Below are 18,536 nucleotides of genomic sequence, written 5' to 3' on the forward strand. Positions count from 1 at the left end.
TACCAAACCACGGCCAGCCCAACTCACTCTGCACACTGACAGCAGCCTTTGTCTCTCAAGCACCAACTGTCTTTTCTCTTGAGCAGTATACATGATTTAAACAACCAAATTAAGCTTGATTAACCTCCATTTGCATTTAACGTTAGAATTTTTCTTTGCTGTTACACCTGAAGACAAACCAGCATGCTTGACGTCCCGTTAAGCTCTACAAGTGATTTAGCAAAAGGTATCACCTCTCTTTTAACAATCTTCCGATAGCCACCAAGCAGAGCTCCGGCTACAGCACCACCGCCGTACCACTCCGAACCAGATGCATCTCCTGAGAAGGCGAGGTGCGGCCCGGCCGTGGGGGCGTGTCCCGGGCGAAGCCCCGCCCCGCTGCTGAGCGGGAAGGAGGCGCGGGCGGCGCGCAGCATAGGTGGGAGTGGGGTGTGGGCTGCGGCGGGTTCTGCAGTGCAGTGTGCGCGATGAGGGAGACGGGCGGGTGAGGTGGCGGTGTTCTTGGGTCGTTCCTCCTCTTCCCCGTGCCGTTCTCTGAGGCTTGTTTCTCGCTGCAATCCCTGATGCCTTGTGTGAGGGGCTGATGGGCGGGAAGGCTTCATGGTTTGGGGAAAACCCTCAAAGTATGGGAGAACCCTCCTGTGAGATGTGTGAAGGGTGGTAGAATGAGTTAAGGGCTCTGTAGGGTTAAAAAAAGAACCTAGTAAGTTGGTGGTGTTAGTCCTGGGTGGCTGAGGTCCGTGTGGCTCTGTGGGTGGATTGCTTTAAGTTGTGTTCCTGTATAAAGCTAGAGCCTACCAGAAGGACTAACTGGAGCAAGAGTGTCTGGTATATCTGAGTGATGTCGTTCTTAGTGTTATTCTCTGAAGGAAGAATTAGGCTGTGAAGGGCAGGCTTCCTCCTTTCCCTAGTTAGCTGCTAGGTCTGTTTTTACTTATGTGTAATGTACAGCAAACAATAGAAGAAATGTAGGCATTTCTTCTGTCTCCTATGAGAATGGTATCGTAAGGAGAAAAATATTCATTATGGGTACCCTCACTTATAAATTGGAAGTTGTCAAAGTCTGTGAGCTTTTTAGAGCATACAGTAACAGACACTTCATTTGAGGAACAAGACCATGTGGAAGAGTGAGGAAGGGAGTTAAAAAAAAAAAAAAAAAGCCACCAGAAAGCATATACAGCTAAAAGCTACAGCTGCAGTTAGATAAAACTATCCAGAGATAAAGCCTTCTTCCCTCAGTGGAGGAGTGAAGACAACAACTGAGAATTGTTTTGATTAATGTTAGCAGGAACCTGATGGGAGTAGCTTAAGTTAAACAGTATGAAACAGAAGTGTATCTCAAACTTCTGCTGTAGGCAGGGTTGCCCTTAGTGGTTATCAAATCTTATATCCTGGTGATTGGTTCTAGCTGTCTAGGACAATTCAAATACATTGCATTAAGGTAGTAGCAACTTAGGATGTACCTCATATTCATAATTGTGGTTTTTTTAATAGTTTTGACTCTCAGTATTGATCTTGACCTAACTTACCACTTGCAATAAGAGCATCTTAAACTCATCTAAAGGACTTTATTATCGATGTTATGATGAGGAGAAATTGATTTGGAAACCTGTAAGCTAGAAGATATTACCCAGTGAGGTTTTGGTTTATTTCTTTTTGTATGTTTTGCTTCTGTGGCGTCTTCAGTATTTTTTTTTTCTCCAATAGTACTTCTATGCTGCAGAACCAGCCACAAAGGCACTATGGAATTACCTCTCCAATTAGCTTGGCTCCTCCAAAGGATATAGATTATATTCATACTCAGAAGCTAGTTGAAGCAATGGAGTCATTTGGAGTATTTGAAGATGAAGAGGAGTTGAATCACAGGTATAAAAACACAAATATTTGTTACTCTCTTTTTTTTTTTTTTTTAAGTCAAACTTAATGTGAGTTTTATTTGCAGGCTGGTTGTTCTTTGTAAACTGAATAACTTGGTCAAAGAATGGATTTTTGAACTTGGTGAGAGCAAGGTAGGAATTCTTATTATGCTCTTATCAAAAGAACTGGAGCCTCTTAATGTTACACCACTTATTTATGCTAAAGTTCAACTTACATCTTTACTCTTAAGTATCAAGCAGGGCTATGGTAGCTGGCACTGAAATATGGTAGAAAAGATTATTCATATCAAGATCTTGAAGTCTTTGAGGCAGTGAATAAAGCTGTGAAGCAGCTGTATCAATTAGTTGTAGCAGTTAACAAAGATGAACGTTTTTTGGGGGGGTCAGATGGAAGTTAAATGGGCACCAGTTTTTGCCTCGAACAGCTTGAAGAAATCAATGTGGAATTATGCTAGACTTGCCTAACTGTATAAGATAATGTTAATTAAAGTGCTTCTTCTTCAGGAAAGGCTAATAGTAGGTCTTCATTTGTATAAAAATAATTAAAGGACTGCTGCATTGCTCATGCTTTTTTGAGTTGCAAGTGCTTGCTTTAGAAAAAAGTATTAGTCCATTATAGATTTGACTAACAACTCAGTACAGGAGTGGAAAGCCATGTTTAAGTATGTGATCTAAGTAACTCATTCTAATTAAACTTACGCATAGTTCAGTAACTATTATATTCTAAAGAAAACTTTCTTCTGTCTGCAGAACCTTCCCCCTTCAGTAGTAGAAAATGTTGGTGGCAGAATATTTACATTTGGTTCTTACAGGCTTGGAGTACACACCAAAGGTAAAGTTCTAATTATCTGATCATAGTTCTAATGATTGATAGTGGCTACCAACAATAATAGGAGAAATTGAATCTCTCTGCAGGTGCTGACATAGATGCTCTTTGTGTTGCTCCTAGACATGTGGAAAGATCAGATTTCTTTCAATCATTCATTGAAAAATTAAAGCATCAGGAAGAGATAAAAAATCTAAGAGTAAGTAAGCTCTTCCTCCTAGACTACGTTACTTCTACAAATAAGAATAGTCATGTTCAAGATTCACATTAGTAGTGAATGTATTACAAGACAAAATTTAAGTTCTAATCTTTATTGTAATTTGACGTTTTTCTTGGAAAAAGTGGTAACTTTGATTCAGTTCAGGCCAGTTTTCATTGTTAGTTAGCAAAAGTGCTGGCATATGTAGCCTTCTGCTTTAAGTTTATGGAGACAAACTATACAATAGTTTTTCTGTTATCCAAACCTTAGGAATGGAGAAGTGCTTCCCTAGCTTAGTTTTCCTCTGGCAGTCACACTGGAAAAACTTCATCCACATAAGTAATGACCTTGAATAACTTTTACTCTAGTATCAGAACAATACTGCCTGCAGATTATCCAATTTTGTTGATTCAGAGGCAACTCAGTATTTTTATGAGGAGTATAAATTCTTAATTTCATTGTAGTCTAAGGAAATTGACAAAGTAGCAAAAGGTGTTTTTTAATTATCCTCTCCTTCCTAGGCAGTAGAAGATGCGTATGTTCCTGTTGTCAAGTTTGAGTTTGATGGCATTGAGGTAAGAATTTAATTTTCTTTTCTTTTTTGTCCTTTGCAATAAAATAACTTAGCATCATCACAGGTCCCTGAAAATTTTAGCAGGGTTTTGGTACCTTAGAGTTTTTAGAAAGCTGTAGGTGAACAGCTTTACCACAGTCCAGGAGAAGACATTATAGCAGAACTGGAGTTTGGAGAAAAGTACTTAGGAAGCTTGACACACATGAGAAAATCAAGGACATTTTGTTCTAAATTTGTGCAGTAGGCCAGGTTAGCCTACTTGAATTATTTCCATTTCACAAGGACTCTGCAGACTGGCAATAAAGGCTAAGGTTTTGCTAATTCTTGGCTGTGACAAGCTAGCTTTCTTCAAAAGGCTGCATATTGTGTATTTCACTGTATGAGGTGTGGACAGAGTAATAAACATGTTATTGCAAATGGAAAAAAAAAAAAAGCAATTGTGAAACAAACATGATCAGGACAAAATGAAGAAGTGTTCATTTGATTTATGCCTTTGTTTGTCAGTTGTAGGAATCCTTGTATCTTGAATAAATATTTTCCATTAAATAAAGGGGTGTGTGTGTGTGTGTGTGTGTGTGTGTTAAAGTACCCAAGCATGTTAGTGCTTCATATCACTATGATAAAAACCAATTATTTAATGATCTTCCCATGGCTTTTATCATGTAAAGACCTTTTCTTAACTCAGATTGTAGTTAAAACAAGTCAGGCTCAGAAGGGGTTACCACACAGAATGCTCTCTGCTGTAGTTGAAATCATGGAGTTAAGATGCAACTTTGCTTTTTAAGGGGAAATCTAAGTTCAGAGTCTTAAAGCACTTAAAACAACAACCAAAAAATCTACCCCGAACTCCTTTATCTGGGTTAGAAAGGAGTGATGCATTGTAGAATCTGTAAATAAAATGTGGAACTTCAAGCAGTTTTTTTGTTTGATGCTTCTTTAAGATTGATCTCGTGTTTGCAAGACTGCCTGTGCAAACTGTTTCTGATAATCTTGATCTAAGAGATGACTCGCGTCTGAGAAGCCTGGATATAAGATGTATACGGAGCTTAAATGGTAAGCATGTTCATGAATCATCAAATAGCAAATGTTACTAAAACTGGTATAGAATGCATGTTACTTGCTCCAAGTTTCTGTGTGAGATGCAGAAACTGATCTCAGTATACTTAATATGAGGAAGTGACAGTGGGCTTTAAATTTAAATGCTTTCATTAGTAGTGAGTAGGTAAGCCTGTATTTTCTGTTCCTTTGATTGTGGTGTACATTCTTAAAGGTTACCACAGGACTTTCTCCAAGTGAATAAGTAAAGCACTTGATAGAGAAAGAACCATTGTGATTCATAAAAATAAAGATATTGAGAATACCCGAATCCTCACCAATACCAACAGATCTAACTGTTGAAAGAAAAGTAGCTTTCAGAATAAATGTAGAAAGGCCATATTAAAATTTACTGGCTGGAGTCTAAACAAAAATAAGTGTTTAGTTCTATCAGTTACCCAAAGTGATCCTGAATGTTAGATGTAATCTAGGTAATGCAAGAGAAGTCATCTAAAGTTGTTTTTAGGCTTGAGTATTAAATTGTAAGCAATTGATCCAAAATAACATAGAATCATATCATATATATCAATTGTATCAAACATGAGATGGACTTGTAGCTGTTACTGCAAACTTTGATACTTCAACTTTTTTTTTTTACAGGATGCAGAGTTACTGATGAAATATTGCATTTAGTACCAAATAAAGAGAACTTCCAGCTCACACTCCGTGCAATTAAACTATGGGCAAAACGTGAGTAACGTGATTTTATGATCTTTAAAATTTTGGGGGGAGCCTCATGCTGGAAAGGAAGTTTAAAATCATTAGAAGTACTTTGGACAATTCTTTATATGTTACATGTTTTTTTTTCTGAGCAGCAGACATAACAAGATAAGATTCTTATTGGGAAGACCTGGCTGCAAATGATTAAAAAAAAAAAAAAAAAAGCCAAGTTTATCCAGAAACCTTGATAAATAATGAATAGGGAAATATCTTACGGGAATGTAGTTACAGCAAGTGCTAGAACAGTGGCAGAACTTTTTCTTTTTTGTACCTCTTCCCCTTTCTGGAAAAGAAACTGGGGCAAAACAATACCTGTAACAGTACAAGCAGATTTCAGAGCAGTAGTATTTTGGGGAATGGTGTAGTAATGATTATTTATCAATGTAAGAATGAATGCTTTTTGGCTTTTTTTTTGTACTGCGTGATTTATAGCTTGTGAAGTCTGTGCTATAAATTTGAAGGAATGTAGGTTTTTGAAAGAATAGACTAACTACAAGGTATCTTTTCTAGGACGTGGTATTTATTCCAACATGCTGGGATTTCTTGGTGGGGTTTCTTGGGCAATGCTAGTAGCAAGAACATGTCAACTCCATCCAAATGCATTGGCTTCTACTCTTGTTCACAAGTTCTTCTTGATTTTTTCAAAATGGTAAGAGCTATTGCTTATGACAGTTATAGTATGTATAAAGTAGTAACCTTTTTAAAGCTAGTTTCTTAAAAATTGTATTTACAACATTCAGTCCTAGTCTGAATTACATATCTGAGTTTTAAAATGAACAGTTGTTTATTAGTTAATGGCTTATCTTTTACAGGGAATGGCCAAATCCTGTACTGCTGAAACAACCTGAAGAGAATAATCTTAACTTACCAGTATGGGATCCTAGGGTATGCAGAAATTAAATACAGAAGCCTTAAAACTTTCTTCCAGGTTAAACTGATGCTAAACAGAACTGTTTTAACATGTAGGTCAACCCATCAGACAGATACCATGTAATGCCGATCATCACCCCAGCCTATCCACAGCAGAACTCTACATACAATGTATCCACATCAACACGAGCTGTAGTGGTAGAGGAGCTCAAACATGGTAAAAATAATGTTCTTTCTGTGCTTATTAGCTGATTAAGAAGTATAATGTTTACTGTGTAAAAGCATTATTTGCATTGCTGATGTTTCATGAGGTGTCCTGCCAGAACAGACAGAATAGACCACAGAGAAATGATCTTGTTTTGCTGACCAACCTAGTTTTACAACAAAATATTGTAGTACACCTGTGCTGTGTCAAGAGCTTGCTTGCTTTCTTGCTTTTCATCTCATAAAAGTTCAAAACTTTTATCTTGCAGAGTTGATATCATGTTTTATCATGTTTTTGCAACATTTATAGGTCTCGCAGTTACAAATGAGATTCTCCAAGGAAGGTCAGATTGGCCAAAGCTCTTTGAACAACCAAATTTCTTTCAGAAGTACAAGTATGTATGAAATCTGTTTTCTGAACTTGGAATGATTTGTGTATTGGTAAAAGACTGAAACATTATCTAAATAGATGGCATTAATTGTTGAGGGATGGCTCCACAGCTGAGGGGGTCATGGGTCTCTTGAACAGTTGTACAAGCAGAACTAATGGAAAAGTACTAGTTTGTTATAATGGCTGTGAGCTCGGGTGCTATGTGCACAACCCAGGCTATGAGACCTTGAAGCTGTCAAAGCAGGAAGACAAACTGAGGCTTCAGTTAAGATAAGGGGGTAGCTCGCCTGGAAAGAGATTAAGGCAGTGGAATGGTATGAAAACATGCATGACCAATGGTATTATTAGGCAGGGGGCTTTTTGCAATGCTCCAACCAATTACAAGCTGATGCGCATTTGCCGTGATCTATATATGTGTGTAAGTAATGAATAATAAAGGGAGATTCTGATGCACTCATATTGGGTCATGTCATCACTCCCCACGCGGCTCAGCCAGCGAACGGACTAGATTCTGGTTTTGAACCCCTGGAGGTCCGCAACATTTAGTGTTTATTTTTTAGGTACTGGAAGTGGCATTAGATTTTTTTTAATAAGGATAAATGCAGGGGAGATGCAGAAACTGTCATATTACCAGCTGTTTTTCTAATTAAAAGATCAACTACAGTGTTCTGAATGTAGCAGAATGTGACTCTAAAGGATGTGATAACTTTTTCATTAGTTAATACCATGCTGAATACAGGATACAACCTTACATACTTACACTGCTGTCTTATCTAGATGTCATGTTATCTGTATTTAAGGGAGTTTTGACTTCGTTTAAAATAATAAAGTCCTCAGCCAGTATATTTCTGTTTTATTGTAGACATTATATTGTACTGACTGCTAGCACCTATACTGAAGAGCATCACTTAGAATGGTAAGGCTTGAAAATCTGGGTTCGGTACATAACTGAAATACAAATAATTGTTGCACTTTACTGTTAACTGTATTAACAAATTAAACTGTGCAACGTGGCATTGTCTGCTAAATGAAAAACTATCTTGTAAAAGAAAACTAGTGTAAATCTTACTGTAATGAGGAGTTATCATAAAGATCTGAGTCACAATGAGGAGGAACAGCACTAGTGCGTAATATGCCTGAAGGTCAGGTGTTCTGTATCGTCTGGAGCAGCAGATGTCTCCTTACAAACCTTTCAACACTTTTAGTGTTAGGAGGTTCCTTGTTGCATGGGCGCTATCAGACATGGATTACTTAATGTGACCAGCTCTGTAACAACCACTGAAGAGCTAGATATTTTACTGACTTCAAGAGCAGTGGTCTATGCATCCCCAGTATATGTATTATATTCAAGTTACACTTGACTGAAATTCTGATTGTCTTTGTATGTATTAATGGATTGTCTTGTGCACAATCCCAGCTTTCAATACAACTGCTTTGTAACCTTAGAAGAATTAATTTATAACTTGTTTATTGGATGTAATATTTGATTTACAATGAAATTTTACTTGAATGCTAATTTGCTCCAGCTTGGTATTCAGCTAACTTCAGAGCCTATTTTTTCTCCAGTGAAGTGAAACAATACTGTTTCATCTGAAGCATGTCAGGCATCTGCCTGACAGTGCAGAGCATCTGCTGTGAAACACGTTTACTGAGATTTTAAGCTATTAGTGCAGTTAGATCTATTACTTTAGTGCTAAAAATCAGCGCTGCAGTATGACTGGTTGTGTATAGGTAAGCTGCACAAGTGCTGATCTGCTTTGCAAAACTATGTGAGAACAACCTCGGTTATAGTTGGAGGCTTACCACTGCTTATGATGTGATGTTTGTCACTGCCTTAAGAGAGATATAGCAAAAACTCTGGCCACTGTGTGCTGAAAAACTTTATGCATGTTGAAGCAAGGATTAGTAGGTGAGGAATTAAGGTACTGTGACTTTAGCCTTAGCTTTGCAATGTTTTATATGTTAAGAATGTTATATTGCCCATTAGCTATTTTGAAATATTCTCTGAACTTTGGAAACCATTCACTTCAATTATATCAGCCACAGCTTTGTGTCAGTCACAGTTAGGTGCACAACAAGGGTTTATGGGCAGAGGGCTTAAAGCTAAAGAACTCTGATCTATTTTTTTTGATGCAACAAAGTTTGTGTCCAAATGTCTTGCTTGCAAGATGAAGAAAATTCTGACTCCAGTAAGAGCTGAAGTTTTTTTAATGGTAGAAATTGAGTCAAATGAGGCTTGATTGTGTATCTGTGGAAACATAAAAGCAAAAGATAGACCTGTTTTGGTTTGTTTGCTCTAAGTTCATGGCTCTTGGTTGGATTGGAAGTAGACAACACATCTATTGTTCACTAGTGTAAGTTATTTCCTATAGTTTTTTAACTGCTTTCAAAGTTAGCAGTGTTCTTAGGTAAAGGGGTAAAATGACATTACTCTGCGGGCATGGTTTGTGTCTTGAAGTTAAAGTGACTTGCATTTTTATTATAGGAACTACATTTTCTGTTTTGGTTTGAGGAGGATAAACTTCAGTGGTTAATCTGTAAGAAGAATTGCATCTTCCCCCAAATGTGATTGTCCTTGATTTTCTTTCTGAACTGCTCATCCTGATGATCTTTAGGGTTTTGCCTACTTTGAAATGCAGGTAGAGATGCTGAGATGTGCTGATTTTACTCCCACAGTTCTGATGAAACGTAGTCTGTGATGAAAATAAAAACAAGTTAGATAAACTTTGGTCTTTGGAAACTCTAAAGCTCAGCTATCACTGGATCAATCTCAAACTGCAGTGTGTGATGTAAAATCCCCTATCTTTTCAGCTGAATGGAGCTTATTCCTTTTTGGTTGGTTAGCATTCTTATATTAGCATTACATTATAAAAAGATGTATAATTACTCTTTTGGGGATGGTGAAACTGAACAAATGTTTCTTGTTCTTAGGGTTGGCCTTGTTGAATCTAAAATTCGTGTGCTGGTTGGAAACTTGGAAAGGAATGAATTTATAAATATTGCACATGTAAATCCGCAGTCTTTCCCTGGCAACCAAGAACACTGTAAACAGTGAGTTTCATTACTCTTCTTAAATACAGTTTAGCCATTGTATTAACTGGTTTGCATTCATTTATCTCAACTTGTCTAGCATGTTCTGCTATGTATCTGCTATGCTGTAGGTGCAAGATTTTGAACATTCTGGATTTTTTTAAAGAGGGGCAAACTTCCAAGAAAAGTACTTAGAGCTTAAGTAAGGGCTGACTTCAGTATTTAATTGCTGTGTACTACTAAGCTGTTGTCTCAATCCTTTGTTGAGGTGATTCATCAGCATACCTGGCATCTCTGCATAAATGATATATTTCTGAATCTGTCTCTTTAGGAGTCGCTATGTGTCAATGTGGTTTCTGGGAATCATATTTAGGAAACTGGAAAGTGCAGAAAGTACTAAGATTGATTTAACATATGATATACAGTCATTCACAGATGCAGGTAAGCCTGTATTTTATTTTGCTCTAGTCTTGTTTCTTTTTTAGTTCTACTGGAAGTTGCATCCTGGAGTGAAATGTTTTCCCCTGTGAATTATTATCTAGGGACCGACATAAAGAGTATCATTAAAATCTACCAATTCTGACATTAATGAAGCCCATCTTAAAATGGGTGTGTATTAGTCGTGCACAAAGTGATGAAATGCTTCCAAATATACCAGAGGCAAGGGACAGCAAATACAGTACAGACAGATCTAGACCATAGTATTCAACAAGAAAATGGCATTGCTACTGTAAACCTAAAAATTCCACTGTTCTAGTGGATGAGTGAAGATTTCCCTCTTGATGTAGGCACTTGGAAACATAAACACACCCAGTTGAAACAGCAGTTCTGCAGATCATGCTGAACACACTGGTGGAAGAACTGCATTTCATGACGTAGGCAGTCGGATGTGAATCCTGTAGATGTTTACCGGATATATTACAGTTATTAAAAAGGAGTCAGTTGTTAGTTGTTGAGTTTTGAAACAGGAAGTCACCTGTATCTGATTCTAAAAATTTACAATATTTTTCTGAAATGTTTGTGTATTATAACCTTAAAAGTTCATAAGCCAGTGATCTGTCGTGTTGTAATTACATGCAGTCTTGCATGTAAGACTTCATATTCGTCTCCCATCGTTACTTTTGATAGATGTAGAAAAATAGTAATATTGTATGTATTGTCAGCTAAGGCTAGAGTAAAGGGAAAGCAGGGGAGGGAGTCATTTGAAATTAGTCTTTACTGTAGCCTATTAACTCTGACCTGACTGCTCATGAGTTTCTTAGAAACACGTGTGCTGTCAGGCTCATGACCTTGTAATTTGCTAAAGAAATCAGGTTGATCTTCTGAAGTGATAAGTGTTAGGATAAATAATTTTGAACTGTGAATTTCCTTAAATGTTTGTTTATGCTGATGGAGGGGTTATCAACAGCATAATCTTAGGTCTTCTGTGGTAATGTGGTAAAAGCTGATCACCTTACCTTGTGCTTTGGGATGTAAGGCATATAGAAGAATGCATCTTAACTCATCTAAATTTTTAAGCTGAATGAGATTTACTTCCTCAGACTTATGATATTATCTATTACATATTAATTCTGATGTGTTAACTGTTACACTAACTTGCATTTAAAAGAAATGCGGGCAGTTAAGGAAAACTGTCTTAAATTGCAGTTCTTTTAAGTCAGATGTACCTAGGATCTAGTTTTTGCCTTCTCTGGTAGATTGAATTCTTAAAAATCTGAACTACTGGGAAGTTGGATGATATTACAGAACTGCTACGGGGGGGGAGGGGGGTGGGACAACAAACCAACACAATTACACCTTAAATATGAAACTACTCTGAATCTTGAATAAGGTATTGGATCTCTATTCAGCTGTGCACTAATGGGGTTGTTCCAGAAAATCAACTAGATACGTTCTCTGTTCTGAATCAGAAAATGAATTGCAATGGAACTTTATTTCATTTTAACTTAAAATCAGCTCAGATATAACCAGCACAGTTAGCTATAACTGAGTACTTAAACACATTTGAACTTAAATATCTGTTATGTGTCTGGTCTGTACTGGATGTGAAATGGTCTCAAGAAGACAAGTGTGAGCTGATGTACTGTGTGGAGTACTTACGTAGCATTTGGTGGTTAGTTGGGCTAGAAACTTCTTGTTTTACATTTGGGCAGAACAGACTTAAAGGCTTGTTCTTTCCAAAGAAATCATGTAGCTTTGATAAATATGTAACGCAAACATTATCATTAAGCTGTGATACCAAATTTCATGTTAGTTTACAGGCAAGCGAACAACATTAACATGCTAAAGGAAGGTATGAAGATTGAGACAGCTTATGTGAAGAGAAAGCATCTCCATTATTTTTTGCCTGCAGGAACTTTACAAAAAAGAAAGAAGGTATGATACAAACAATGTGGCTCTTCTGGAAATTTTATCTTGCTTACTAATTATTGGAAGATTTTATTTTCCAAACTTGTTTCAGCAAAGCATGCTAAATATTAGTCAAAATGCTAGTGGGCTTCGGTGCAAAAGGGCCTCTTCAAATGAAAGCTTGAACAGTTCCAGAGACAACCACTCCAGAACACCATATAATTCCTCTTCATTAAGTATGATATCTAAATTGGACACTTCTACAGCAGAGATGGAAAGGTTAGTATGAGAACCTTAGAACTGAGGAAGCTGCTGTTAATTGACTCAAAATATGAACAAGGTCTAGGATTTCTTGTTTGAGTCTGTGAAGATCATGAGAATGTGGGATACCTTAATGGTTTTGGGAACAAAGGTGGCATCCTTAGGGAGTGAATCAAAGGAAATTGTTACATTAATTTAATATGCATCAATATGTAGGAATAAAGTAGGACTTGGTAGTAAAGCAATTATTTGGTTTTGAACATAAATAATTTTAGGTTAGAATACAACCTTTTGAAGCTGGAGTATGTCATATGTAGGTAACTGGTCTTTCAAACAAAGCATGGTTAATGCCAAGCAGAATTGAGTTCTATTACTAGCACCAATCTTGATCATCAAAACTACAGAGCTGCTTCTGAATTAGTGGGGCTGTATAAGGTGTGTGTGACATAAGATACTTCAGCGTATTGCCATCTGTATTCAGGCCCAGTTTGGTATTGTAAAAGTAACAAAAAAATAAAAATGAGGGGGTGGCACCTGTTAGAAGAACAGACACTTTCAAGGAAGAAAGTAGAATGGAGCGCTGCATATACAAAGCTGGAAAAAAGTACTAGTATATGGAGGCTCATCTGAAGAAAATAATCATCCTTAATCTGAAATTCAGTGCAATGATCTGCTAGATTGTCAGTGAATACCGGAGCTGTTTAATACAGCTAAGGAGGTAGATCGTTTTTTCTCCTGCATGAACATTCTGCAACTGATGTAATAAAATACTAGTTCAAAATATTGTACACCAACACTGTAAAAATACGATTTTCACAGAAATGCCACAATTTGGAGAACGAATGGTGCTAACAATAGAGAGAAGATGACTCATGTACCTGTGTCACCGGTGTCCAAGGGAATCTCCATTCCAGTTATTGGTTCAAGTACGTGTTAAGGTAGTAGGTGGAATGCAGTCTTCAGCTTCATGACTGAGGTCTAAAAGTTTGGTGTTTCCTGCAGAAATGGAGGCTGCAGTTGCCATAAGAACATCAGGAGCTCCATCTGACTGCACCATTCCTACAGTAATAGGACGTAATGCAATTTCTCAACTTACAACGTGTTTTGTCCAAGGACATCATGAACTAAGTGGGACTCAAATTACAAATTCAAAGAGTGCTGCACCTAAACGGCCTCATTCGCCTGCCTCAAAAGAATGCTCCAAGAGATCAAAAGACAGAGAAAAGGTAGAGAGGAGGGGTTAGTCTGAGGAGGATTTGAAGTAGTGCAATTGATACAGAATGATTCAAATAACTGATAAGAAATATGTATATACATCCCTGAGAGATTCAGGTGTCTAAACTTAAGTATAAGGATGGTTTTACTTATATAAGTATGAAAAATTGTCTTGGATATACTATGTGTGTGGTGAGCAGTTTCTTTCATGATCTGACACTGACTGTTTCTAGTCTGGTGACATCATATCGAAATGTTTTTGTTCATGCACTGGCTAATTACCAAAGGAAATAGCTCATCTGGAAGCAGTTCTTAAAACAGTTTAGAAAACATCGTAATTATCTCTAACTGAAGAAGATATGCATCTTAGAAACACAGAACCTGACTAGCTTATACTTTTGCCAGATAACTTTGAATGCCTATCAACTGTTTTACAATATACTCAGTAGATTATCCGCTATGGAAGAGAGCGTGAAGTTGCTTGTTAAATCTTGTTTTCATGGAAGCTTTAGATTCATGCTTGATTAGTTTTATTATAGGAAAAAATCTCCTTTAAGGGCTGCTTTCTGTGATTTAACCTCTGCTTTGAAGCAGAAATCGAGAACAATTCAACTCAGTTTTGCATCTTGAAAATAACCAACCTTTGGAATTATTAATTAGTTACTGAATATTTCAAGTATAAGTTTGAAGGATGAATAGTAAGACTTCTCAAGAGATATGAGATTCCTGTTTGATAATGGTCTCAGTATCTAAATGTTATTTTAAGAATGGCTAATGCATTGACTGAATGCTGTTATCTGAGTATGAAGGTATCTTTAGTCTAGGAATTGAGTCCTGTATATTTTGTTTTTAGTTAATTGGCCAGGAATCAGCCTTCAAAGGTGATGGTAATTCAGAAGATGTAAAGAGAAGATCTGCAGAAAATGTAATTGAAATTGGTGGTTTTATTCAAAGTAGAGTAAATGGAGGGTTCTAGTCCTAAGAATTCATCGCATACTCTACACACTTACTGATGTAAACAAAAGAATGCTTTTTAGTCTATGCTTGTCATGCATTATATAGATTTTTCTGTATCAGCAAATCAAGTTGTTTAAGACTAAAACTACTATAAAGACTGAAGCATTTAACCCTTCAAAGGGAGGATACAAAGCCCCATATTTATTTCTCCTTTCTATGAACTCTTGAGGGCACATTCTCAAATCAAGATGTGGACTTGTTGAAATACCTGAGACATCACATGTATGCTCATAGGAACTTATGAAAATGTAGTATTTATCTAAAAGGTGGAGGGTGTCAATGCATGTACGTATTTACCTTTGCTCTCTGTTAAATAACAGATTTGGGAACAGTACCTAACAGATACTTTCTGGCTTTTTAGGTTGGCTTTGGAGGAAGAAACAGGCTGATTTCAAGTATTGACACATCAAGGTCACAGGTATTGGGAAGCAGAACTAGATTTTTCCTTCTGTATGCAAAGATTTATGTACTAACCTCTAAAACTGATTCATAGAATCACTCAGGTTGGAAAAGACCTTAAAGATCGTCAAGTCCAACTGCAATCTAACCATACTACCCTAAGTCTAACAACCCTCTGCTAAATCATGTCCCTGAGTACCACATGCAAACGGTTTTTAAACACACCCAGGGATGGTGACTCAACCACCTCCCTGGGGAGCCCATTCCAGTGCATCACAACCCATTCTGTTATGAAGTGTTTCCTGATACCCAACCTAAACTTACTCCAGCACAACTTGAGGCCATTTCCCCTCATCCTGTCATCAGTGAGAAAGGACCAACCCTGCTCTCGCTGTAAGCACCTTTCAGATACTGGAAGAGAGCAATAAGGTCTTTCCCAGACTAAACAGCCCCAGTTCTCTCAGTCTCTCTTTATAGACCATATTCTCCAAGCCCTTCACAAGCCCTGTTGCCCCTCTTTTGACCTGCTCCATCACCTCCATGTCCTTTCTGTACTGAGGTGCCCAAAACTGGACACAGTACGCAAGGTGAGGCCTCACCAGTGCTGAGTACAGGGGCAGGATGACTTCCCTAGTCCTGCTCATCACACCATTCCTGATCCAAGCCAGGATGCCATGGGACATCTTGGCCACCTGAGCACACTGCTGGCTCATTTGAACTGCAAACAGAAATCCATATTTGTAAAATGAAATCCAAGATTCCAAGAACTTATGCTTGGAGATCCCTGTCTCCATTTGACATCTCCCATTCCCAAGCTGACATTCTTTCCAGTTTGCTTTTCTTATTTTTCTATTAAAGTGATGTGTATGTTCCTTGCAGACCTTTTAAATGGTGCTCTGAGCTGTAACTACTTTTAAATATTTGTATACTGACTTCAGTGACAGGGCTGGAATCTTCAAAGTGTGCAAATAAATCAAATTCTTGAGTCAAGTGGAATGTTGAGGAACTGGGGGTTATAAGATAGGAAGTACTCTTGACAGTAGAGATACTGTATTCCTGACTCATGGATCCAAGAGGAACTGTAGCTGCTTCCATTAGACCTTTGAGCAACTTCTTTTCTGGCATGAGATTTTTTTTTTTTTCTCTCAGGAATTAAGTGTGCAGAGAGGAAAATACTCCTCTTCTGTAAACCATAATGGTAACTAAGTGTGAAAAGTAAAAAAAAAAAAAAAAAAACAAAACAAAACAAAAAAACAAAACAAAAAAACCTTTTCTGTGAATATTTATTTTGAGCTATTCTGGTGTGGTACATAAAGGATGATGACCTATTCAGCTAGAAAATTTTATCTGCTGCGTCTTAATGCATTTAAAAATTTTTTTCTTCCTGTGCCATCTTTTTGTGTGTTGCAGAGGCTTTGCAGTGAAGAACTACCAGACTCTTCATCTCCTGTTCCAACAAATGGTATTCGTATTATTAAAAGATCCATCAGACTTACCCTTAACCAGTAACTAGTATCTTCAGGTAAAGATGATATTCCTTTGTTTCTTGGTTCGTATTATCATTATTTTGTAGCTCCCAACAATTAATGGAGGGTTACTGTTGTCATACCGCAATGTTAACTGGTTAAACACTTGTGTTTTTTGACCTGTAGGTATGTAAGATACTCCTATCGCCATGTAGCTCTTACAAGATCATTTACTGCTGAGTCACTGGCTACGGGAATCATACTGCTATTTTTAAGTAGTACTTGCTTAGACACTTGCTTCCTTTGGAACTGCTTCATGTGTACCCTTCCAGTAGCTCTACTTAAGTCTTTTTAAAAGTCTTAATCACTAGCTGAAACAGCTTTTTGAAAAAAGCACAAACAGCTTGTCTTGTGACTTGGATTCAGAATGTATGTAAATAGGGTTAACCAGTCACTGCAACCACATTCTGGCTTCAAGTATGTAGGAATGTGCTTATATTCATGTGTGCTTTCCTAGTTGATGTGGATGTATTGTTCTTAAAGTATTTTCCAGTTTGGCACATACACCCCTGTGCATCTGTCACAATGATGTTCAATTTTGTACAGGCAGTAGTTTTCAACTGTCAAGCACAGCTGTGTACTACACACCTATTGTCTCTCATAGAGGCCCATAAATAATCTTCACTATTGAAGAAAATGCAATAGGACTCTAAATATTTACCTGAAAACTTGTAGTAGTCTTAAATCTGGCTCTATAAACATTTAGAACACTTCTTAACCTGTTAAGTGCATTAGAGTTTTTTTGGGGGGGTGGAAAGAAATTATAACTATTGATTAAAAAAGAACAACAATCTTATGCTATGTTTCTACTGTAATTTCTTTATAATCTGGTGTTTTTTGTAAGTGAAGTTGAATGTCTTTTCCAGAGTATTTTTGTATGTATTGTAAAAACTATCTTCCAAAGAAATCTAAAATTTCAGTCTCGTCTCCATTTTTATGAAAATGAAGAATTCTTTTTAAAAATCTCAAGCCACAGGTGTGGGCGGGGGAGACAGGGACAAACACAATGTTCTGCAGAATGACAGTTGTGTTAGAGTCAACTTGAGTCAATACTGCTGCTCTACTACTGTTGATGTTTCCCTGTCTTGAATTAACATAACCTGAGTGAATAGTACAGTTTGTAAAGTGAGTTGACAGCTGATGTTCCAGTTTGCTATTTGGACAATAGATACCTCCAAATTCCTTTTAAAAGGAGTGCTTGTCTTACAGCAGTTCTGAGCTTTGATCATCTTTAGCATCCACTTGAAACCTCAGTAACAAAACTTAAGGACCCTACAAATCTTGTGAAATCTTCCTTCTCTAATATTATCCCAACTGCTAGTATTCCAAACCTGTGGAGAGAGCATGACCATATTTATCAAAGTATATACTTAGTTATCCCATATTACATTTGGCTTCATCCTTTCTTCAAGCACATTTTTCTTTTAAAAAGCCTTAGTGGGTTTGAGAGGTCCTGTTTTTCCCTTTCTGTACACCCTCTGCTCTCAAAAACAAAAAAGCCCACCCAACCTTCACTGCAAGGCTTGCATTTAATCACAAGTTAAAAGGAAGGAACAGAGCACAAAGTAGGTTTGTAAAATGATACTTTGTGACCATTGTTTTTTACATAGGCCTGGCAATATTTAAACATCATTAGCTACTGTACTTATATATAACTTCAGCACTTGTATAGATAAAAGTTTGCCATGAGTTTGAAGGAATAGCTAAATAGATAAAAATGGCAAACCTAATAGGAGGACTTCTCATAATAGTCTGCAGCCCTGTAATATAGTGCTTTCAAACAATTTCCCTTTCAGTATTACAGGAGTGCTAGGGGCTGCCTTTCCCTTATGCCCCTTCATCAGCACACAGATTTATGCAAACAGTCTTTAACTTTGTTAATGGTTATTGATGAATGCCTTCAGATTTTTTTTTCATACTCTTCTGCACAGTTAGCTTCTAATCACTATTACTCCATTTTTCTTTACCTCTAGGGTGAAGAAT

General features: G+C 37.2%; 2 protein-coding genes and 1 long non-coding RNA gene across 5 annotated transcripts in view; 1 reads left to right on the top strand and 2 right to left on the bottom strand.

The window, feature by feature from the left end:
* The window catches only part of LOC124417823, an 83,168-nt gene extending 82,566 nt beyond the window's left edge, over positions 1-602 (bottom strand). For both annotated transcript variants that reach the window (XM_046939204.1, XM_046939203.1), the window contains exon 1: positions 234-602. In XM_046939204.1, the coding sequence (XP_046795160.1) occupies positions 234-602 (369 nt within the window). The remainder of the gene's footprint in view (positions 1-233) is intronic.
* On the top strand, positions 418-17,420 carry PAPOLG (poly(A) polymerase gamma). Of its 2 annotated transcripts, XM_040697744.2 has the most exons (22): positions 418-484; positions 1,708-1,866; positions 1,943-2,009; positions 2,628-2,709; positions 2,793-2,902; positions 3,424-3,477; positions 4,418-4,529; positions 5,172-5,261; positions 5,802-5,940; positions 6,104-6,176; positions 6,258-6,378; positions 6,676-6,760; positions 7,619-7,672; positions 9,688-9,807; positions 10,118-10,227; positions 12,041-12,162; positions 12,248-12,414; positions 13,216-13,322; positions 13,399-13,622; positions 14,990-15,046; positions 16,438-16,549; positions 16,680-17,420. In XM_040697744.2, exons 1-21 carry the CDS (start codon positions 468-470, stop codon positions 16,534-16,536), a joined length of 2,169 nt encoding a protein of 722 aa, XP_040553678.1. In that variant the 5' UTR covers positions 418-467; the 3' UTR covers positions 16,537-16,549; positions 16,680-17,420. The 2 variants fall into 2 exon arrangements, with proteins under 2 accessions (XP_040553678.1, XP_040553679.1); XM_040697745.2 differs by having other exon boundaries at positions 16,438-17,420.
* Positions 5,816-16,657, bottom strand: LOC121110240. Its single transcript, XR_005858410.2, has 3 exons — positions 16,524-16,657; positions 13,275-13,455; positions 5,816-9,449 (listed from the first exon to the last, which is right to left on the bottom strand). It is a non-coding gene; the product is annotated as an uncharacterized LOC121110240 (long non-coding RNA).
* Positions 17,421-18,536: the final 1,116 nt, after the last annotated feature.

This window comes from Gallus gallus, chromosome 3, assembly GCF_016699485.2.
Source record: "Gallus gallus isolate bGalGal1 chromosome 3, bGalGal1.mat.broiler.GRCg7b, whole genome shotgun sequence".
Taxonomy (NCBI): domain Eukaryota; kingdom Metazoa; phylum Chordata; class Aves; order Galliformes; family Phasianidae; genus Gallus; species Gallus gallus.

What these genes read in the sequence shown, in the direction of transcription:
- PAPOLG (XM_040697745.2), top strand. An exon ending in GAAGAGCATCACTTAGAATG is followed by an intron (nt 7,673 to 9,687) that starts GTAAGGCTTGAA and finishes TCTTGTTCTTAG; the next exon opens with GGTTGGCCTTGTTGAATCTA. An exon ending in GATCAAAAGACAGAGAAAAG is followed by an intron (nt 13,623 to 14,989) that starts GTAGAGAGGAGG and finishes CTGGCTTTTTAG; the next exon opens with GTTGGCTTTGGAGGAAGAAA.